The 7,803-nt window shown below is 30.2% G+C and overlaps 1 protein-coding gene, 1 long non-coding RNA gene and 1 pseudogene across 3 annotated transcripts; 1 reads left to right on the top strand and 2 right to left on the bottom strand.

Annotated features, from left to right (window-relative positions):
- LOC126909120 (zinc finger BED domain-containing protein 4-like) overlaps positions 1-1,339 on the bottom strand; it is a 4,353-nt pseudogene extending 3,014 nt beyond the window's left edge.
- Positions 1,340-1,415: 76 nt separating this feature from the next.
- Positions 1,416-5,420, top strand: LOC126909119 (uncharacterized). Its single transcript, XR_007704931.1, has 5 exons — positions 1,416-1,555; positions 2,066-2,147; positions 2,550-2,621; positions 3,622-3,712; positions 4,220-5,420. It is a non-coding gene; the product is annotated as an uncharacterized LOC126909119 (long non-coding RNA).
- Positions 5,421-5,431: 11 nt separating this feature from the next.
- On the bottom strand, positions 5,432-6,408 carry LOC126909118 (uncharacterized). 2 transcript variants are annotated; one of them, XM_050691511.1, is made up of 4 exons: positions 6,146-6,408; positions 6,016-6,063; positions 5,750-5,950; positions 5,432-5,485 (listed from the first exon to the last, which is right to left on the bottom strand). In XM_050691511.1, exons 1-4 carry the CDS (start codon positions 6,255-6,257, stop codon positions 5,475-5,477), a joined length of 372 nt encoding a protein of 123 aa, XP_050547468.1. In that variant the 5' UTR covers positions 6,258-6,408; the 3' UTR covers positions 5,432-5,474. The 2 variants fall into 2 exon arrangements, 1 of the variants encoding a protein (XP_050547468.1); XR_007704930.1 differs by lacking the exons at positions 5,432-5,485; positions 6,016-6,063 and having other exon boundaries at positions 5,509-5,950.
- Positions 6,409-7,803: the final 1,395 nt, after the last annotated feature.

Genomic DNA, 7,803 nt, shown 5'->3' with positions numbered 1-7,803 from the left:
AAAAAAAAAAAAAAAAAAAAAAAAAAAAAAAACACATCTTAGTAAAACCAATACCTTCTCAGCTTCGCATCGAAGCTAAAATGATTCAATAAATTTAACTATTGATGTTTTTTTTTTTAAATTAATAAAATTTTATTTATTAATAAAAATTAATAATAAAAATGTTGACTTTGGACTTAACAATGTATACAAATTTTCCAGTTCATGCTATACAAAAATTAATTACCATTGTCAATGTTTTCCTCGTGCTCAGCTATTAAATCAGTCAATTTAATCATATTTCGAGCATTGTCAATTGTTATAGAATATATTTGGTTTTTATTTAATCCATATTTATTGAGGACATCAAATACCTATGATCGTATAAAATCTTTTTTTAGAAAATATATATCATTTATATTAATGGTCAATACCATTAACTTAAGATTTTCTGCTGTATGACCACCTAATACTTCAGAAATACTTAATGTTTTTATTTGCAACTGCATTGAATCACAAGACATGTATTGAACATTAATGCCCAGAAAAGATCGGCTATGCCGTGAAACACCATCAATTTTTAATGATACCATACACGGTTTTTGATATCTTTAGTAATATCAGACACTATATTGTTACTTAAGTGTGTAATATTTCCTTTAATATATTGAGAATTAATGGCAATCTCTAGTAAACAAATAAAATAAAATATATGTATTTATTTATAGAGTAAAAATCCTGTAAAACATACGATTTTTAGGGAAATACTCGTTTATTCTAGGTAAATGCAGTATGTACAGTTCAAATATTATCGAGCGCAAAATTTTTTTTTTTCATAGTGTAGCTAATGACTTTCTCTACAAGCCACATGTATGGATTAACGTGTAATTTTTAGTTAATCTCTTTAAACGAGAAAACTAGAGAAAAAAACGAAAAAATTTGATTTTTTTTAAAGTATAAATTTGTTAAATTCCACAAAAATTAAAAAAAACTTTTTTTTTCTTTTTCATTTGAAATTATTACAAGGGTAATTCGTTTTAATTTCTTTAAAAAAAAATTATTGCTATTGACTTTTCTTAAAATAGAGTTCATCCTTTTGCATTTTAATCAATTTATTTAGCATATGTTAATCATTAGGTTGATTTGTATTTCTTTATTGGTGTGCAATATGTAGTAATGTGCAACATACAAATATGTACTTTTTTTTTAATTAATTTTTTGTTTGCAAATACTACATTTATAATTGTGATNTTTGTTTGCAAATACTATATTTATAATTGTGACTTCCTTTATGATTTAAGATGAACTCTATCTTAAAATAGAGTTCATCTTTATACGTTTTAATCGATTTACTTTGCATATTTTAATCATTAGTTTGATTTGTATATCATTTATATTATTTTAACACAGCAATTATAATAAAAATATTGTAGATTATATAATATATTATGGTAATGGCTGTATTAAATTTTAATTTGTTTTTGTAATTTTTAGACTGTGCTACCCCATTGTGGTTCCAGGATAAAGACTGAGCTAGATATTCATGGCAGTCATCGTTATTGGATTTATTGCACCGGTAATTAATTTTCATTTGTTAAAAAAAATTTATTACTATTGACTTTTCTTAAAATAGAGTTCATCCTTTTGCATTTTAATCAATTTATTTAGCATATGTTAATCATTAGGTCGATTTGTATTTCTTTATTGGTGTGCAATATGTAGTAATATGCAACATACAAATATGTACTTTTTTTTTAATTAATTTTTTGTTTGCAAATACTATATTTATAATTGTGACTTCCTTTATGATTTAAGATGAACTCTATTTTAAAATAGAGTTCATCTTTATACGTTTTAATCGATTTACTTTGCATATTTTAATCATTAGTTTGATTTGTGTTTCATTTATTGGTGTGCAATATGTACTACTACATCAGTCTATACAATACAATATATATATATATATATATATACATTTTTTATTACTATTATTTTTTCACAGCAATTACAATAAAAATATTGTAGATTATATAATATATTATGGTAATGGCTGTATTAAATTTTAATTTGTTTTTGTAATTTTTAGACTGTGCTACCCCATTGTGGTTCCAGGATAACGACTGAGCTAGAGATTCATGGCAGTCATCGTTATTGGATTTATTGCACCGGTAATTCATTTTCATTTGTTAAAAGAAATTTAGTTCTATTGACTTTTTTTAAAATAGAGTTCATCTTTTTACATTTTAATCAATTCATTTAGCATATGTTAATCATTAGGTCGATTTGTATTTCATTCATTGGTGCAATTCGTGCTACATCGGTCTATATAATCTCTTCCTCTATATATATCTCTCTCTCTCCATATGTATATATATACATTTTTTTTTTAAATTTTTGTTTGCAAGTACTACATTTATATATTTGTCATACTCTTTTTGATTTTTTTTCTTATTCTAATGTGTTATTGACAATTTCATAACAATTGCAATAATAATATTGTAGTAATATTATTATTATTATTATATTATGGTAATGGCTATATTAATTTAATTTGTTTTTGTAATTTTTAGACGGTATCTGTTGTGCCACTATAACTAAGCTAGAGATTGATGGCAGTCATCGCTATTAAATTTATTACAAAGGTAATTCATTTTCATTTGTTAAAAAAAATTTAATGCTATTGGCTTTTCTTAAAATAGAGTTCATCCTTTTGCATTTTAATCCATTTCTTTAGCATACGTTAATCATTATGTGGATTTGTATTTCTTTATTGGTGCAATTTGTGCTACATCGGTCTATATATTCTCTCTCTCTATTTAAATATATTTTTTTTATTATATTTGTGAATACCATTAAGATTATTTCTTATTGAAATGTTTTTTTAACAATTTCATAGCAATTGTAGTAATAATATATTGTAGTTCTATTATGGTGATGGCTTCTATTATGGTTTTAGATTTATTGCACGGGTAATTCTTTTGTCAAAAAAAAATTTATTTTTATTTACTTTTCTCAGAGTAGAGTTCATCTTTTTACATTTAAATTAATTTTCTTGGCATATGTTGATTTGTATTTTGTTTATTGTTGCAATGTGTGCTACATCAGTCTATACTATATTTTCTCTCTCTCTCTTTATATATATATATATATATATATGTGGGTACTATTGGTATCTAGATGGCACCACTTCCAGGGTCTGGAGATAGATAGTGGTATCAAGTACATAGAGGGAGATTAAGTCAAGTCGTGAGTCGGCTAAGACGTGTCTCTATGTATATTCTTTAGTTTATAAGTGTATTCTGTTTTATATAATATTTTTGTGTTGTGTGAATATTTTATATAGAGTTTTCGTGTGTAATTAAATATATGTGTTATTTTTGTTTGTTAACATTTAATAGAGTTTTTGTGTATTAATTTATAAATATATAAATTAAATAATAGTATTGCGTCTTCGCTCTGTTCCTGTAATTGCCTGTTTGCATTTTCCCACATATATACATGTATTGATTTTTTTTTAAATGAATATTTCTTATTGAAATGTTTTATTGACAATTTCGCAGCATTTGTAATAATAATATTGTATATATATAATTATTATTACGGTAAAGGCAGTATTGATTAATTTGATTTTGTAATATTTAGGAGTTTGGTGTATCCTGAAGAATGCTTCAATAATGGATCGGCCTGTTGGCCAAAAGTGGTGGTTCTAATGGATAACGGATTTATTACGCGGGTAATTCATTTTCATTTGTTAATTAAAATTAGTCAGTCAGTGTTTTATCTATTGGTGACTACACCATGTGTTGTATATTGAACTAAATTAATCATACATTTTTAATTTTTGTTGTCATGTTTATTTATTCACACTCATGAACGTCTTTGTGGTGTTCTCGAGTATCTCAAAATAGAGTTCTTCTTTATACATTTTAATCGATTTACTTTGCATATTTTAATCATTAGTTCGATTTATATTTCATTTATTGCTGCAATATGTTTTTCATCAGTTTATACAATACATATATATATTTACATTTATATACTTTTTTTTTTTTTTTTTAATCAGTTTTTTGTTTGCGTGTACTACGTTTATATTTGTGGTATCCTCTATGATTATTTGTTATTGAAAGTCCCCCGATTGACGATTTCACAGCTATTGCAATAATTATGTTATAATTTTAAAATCGTTTACATGATCATGGTAATGACAGTATTGATTAATATATGATTTTGTAATTTTCAGATCCTGGGAACTGCTTCGATATTGGCTCGGCCTGCCAATCAGATGATTCTCTTTTGGAGCTCATCGAAAACGCCAGTAGACTTCTATCAACCGTACTTCGATATTATCTTTTTTAGTAGACCATTTCGATGTCACTCCCCCTCAGTAGTAACAATTAACATGTATTTTTATTGTTCCCTGCGTGGAAAATTACATTGAAATTTTTTAACGCTCATTATTTCAGTATGGAAAAACACATTAAAATCGAAGTCGATAATTTAAAATATTTTTAATGTCAAATAATTAACTCACAAATGCATCATTGATCAAACTATTAAATTAAAAAATATTTACGCTTGATTTCGAGTCTTTGATTTCTCTAGAGTAAATACCATTGCCGTACAACACTGAGGTATTTTATCAATCCCCAATCCGAAAAGATTTTGTTTACATCGAGTTTGTAATGTTAACAACGAAAACATTTAACAGCGAGACAAATAATATCTCGCCTGTAAATATATTTTTTTCTCTCATATATGTCAACCGTGATTTTCTTTTTGTTGTGTTCTACATTTCTACAATGATTTCTGCACTTGCCATAAGCATATATAAATATATATATATATATATATCGTTTTGTATTTTTATATATATTTTCTTTGAACTATTTTTTTTTTTTTAATTGCTCCGAGCAATTATTCCATACCATTACGTGTGCTTATTCATGCAATCAAAATAAATTAATAATAATCATGAATATCAATTTTTTACCACATTATTTAACTATTTAGACTAATCATTTCACCTAAGGTACACACACACACGTTAGGATTATCTCATTCGATATTTCGCTTACAGTTTATTTTCGCGTATTCGATATATTCTATATAATTTTTTTTTTTTTTTTCAACTTACAAATAAAATTCATCTTATGTAATATAGTCGAGCGAAAGTCGTGTGCTGTACATGTCGACCTGTTCCTTTATCATACGGTTTAAACGGACTCTAACCATTTTTGATTTATCTTATTTTAAAGAAGGACCCATTTAACTGTTAACCATTGTAATATGTTGCATAATTATTGTATAATCTTTTGTGAAACTTTTTTTTCTAATTATACCGTTATTCAATTGACATTTTACTACCCCCATTCACAATCGTCGAACACTGTAATTATTATTCTATATGATAACATGAAAATAAATCAACAACACGTTTTTAATTGTACGTTTATTTTAATTTCATATATATTATTAATCACAAATATAATAATTGTTTAATTCGATTCTGAAACAAAAAAAAAACACGCATATCGTTATGCATCTATTGTAACAATATGAGATAAATAAATGCAAGAGGCAGAACGCAGCACTAAGAATTAATAATAAACTCTCGCGTACTCTACTTAATCAGCTATTATTGGTTTACCGTAAATAAATATCCTTAGCTTTGAACGAAAAATTTATTCCATATTATTTTATTAAACAATTTGATTTTTTGAAAAATCAATCTTTATCAGTTCTGCCTCTATTGTACGTGTGTATTTCATACCTTGACCCGGTAGACCACCCGATCCGCCGCCGCAGTCCTCGGTGCAGGAGGAGGAGGCCGCCGTTGTGGTTTTTTGCAAAAGCAACCTCAAACGCTCGACCTCCTCCTCCGCATTGCGGCGAGCCCGTCGCTCCGTTTCTATCGTTGGAGGTGTTGGTTGTGGTGGTGGTGGAGGTGGAGGTGGTGGTACTGTTTTGCGTTCTAAAAAAAAAAAAAAACCGTTTTTTTAACACACAGATATAAGTCGTAGTTTTATGTATAACTACTCGGGCATTCCCGATTCAAGTGGCCACCACTCTTGCACCTCCAGCACGCTGCGAAAACGAATATCATCCGTCATCAATACGATATGGGTGCATGATTAATTAAAAAGTATAAATTAATAAGCGCACTTACTTTTTGGACCCTTGCGCTTCTTTTTATTAACTTTGTTTTTTTTTGAATTGTGCGCCGTCGTGGTGCCGCCGCTTACATTCACAATATTGCACTTTATGAAAACTTGTTTCATTTTATTTTATTCTCTATACCGTTAACTGTGATATAACGCTAACAGATTTTTCAGTCCGGGAATTCTTTGCCACTCCCAAGTCGGACTTTGGACTCCGTCGCTTTATAATCTCCGAGAGTCGTCAGCGTTTAAACCGAGTTCAATCAGATCCCGCCGCCGATTTTTGTGACGCGATCGAATAGGGCTATTCACTTATTTAGCCGAACCCTAAGACGCTCGCCACCATCCGAGGTCCGCGTTCGCTTTTACAGAAAAGATGTTTTTCGTAAAACGTCAATGCCCCTAACCACGCCGAATCAATTATTTTTACGCGCGACGCGAAATCCGCGGTAACACGGCCGCTGCAGTTTTTCGTCACACGCGCGAGTTGAACTTTGAACCGCGCGACTTTCTATCGTCCGTGTCTCTGACCACGACCCGGTTTCGGTCGTCCTACCGATATTACTTGCATCGTCGCGTTATCATTTCACAAATCCGAAATTTATAATCAATCGAAAAGCCAAATTTTCATTTTTATGTATACACTTATGCGTATTGACTACACAAAAAAAGGATTTTTCGTATTTTTGTTTTTCCCTACGCTACTAATATACATATATATACAGTGATAACTCATATATATATATATATATATATATATATATATATTCTAAAGACTAATTTAATAATTTAAAATGGTACACGCGTGTTACTTGTGCAGCGCAATTGTGGCCGACGGCGTCAGTCTACACAAGTACGTACTCATAACCTAAACGAATTGAAAACCCGCGACTTTTGTATCGACGGCTTATTTCCGTTGTTCGTACGTGTGCGTTTACACGCGGATGACACTCTTATTAAAATTATACGTTCACAGATTTCCCAGCGATGTCGAAAGGGCCCAGAGGTGGTTGGCGTTCGTAGCGACGTGCGGTTACGATCCGGCGGCCGTAAACTTGCGGAGCGCTTTCATTTGTTCCAGGCACTTTGACCCTGTCAACGATTACCGTACCAACCCAATCCGCAGGTTACTCATTAGCACTGCTGTGCCCACCGTAAGCCGCTACATATATATTTCGTTGTTCCGGATTCGATTATCTTATTTCATGATTATGTTCAGGTGATTGTCGCCAATCCCGAAGCAGCTGGACCCTCTCAGTCGGACGTAAAACAGTTCCATTCAGTCTATATTTTAATAATTGCGTTCGCGGGATCTGATGGTTTTTATGATTGTTTCAAACGCGTAATCCCTAACCGAATCGATTCGTGGGGGGATGGTCAATATTGATATGTTCACGGGGTTTGGCCGGTCTCCAATTTATTTACAACCATCAGATTCCGTATCCGCGTGTTGTCCAATCGCAATTGTTAAGATGTGTAATAAATACATTTAGGTTGAAATCGTCGGCATCGCCGTTGGTGACGACGAGGCGGCGGTTGGCGATATAAACGATATGGTACGAAATTGTTTTTTTTTTTTATTTTATCATGTAGTACATTTAATATACAACTTTTTGAATACTTATAATACGTTCGAAGGTCGAAGTCGTCGAAGCCGAAGCGTCAC

The sequence above is a fragment of the Daktulosphaira vitifoliae genome, unplaced genomic scaffold (genome assembly GCF_025091365.1).
Source record: "Daktulosphaira vitifoliae isolate Bord-2020 unplaced genomic scaffold, ASM2509136v1 Scaffold_128, whole genome shotgun sequence".
NCBI lineage: Eukaryota > Metazoa > Arthropoda > Insecta > Hemiptera > Phylloxeridae > Daktulosphaira > Daktulosphaira vitifoliae.
This window is presented reverse-complemented; position numbering and strand designations above follow the sequence as displayed.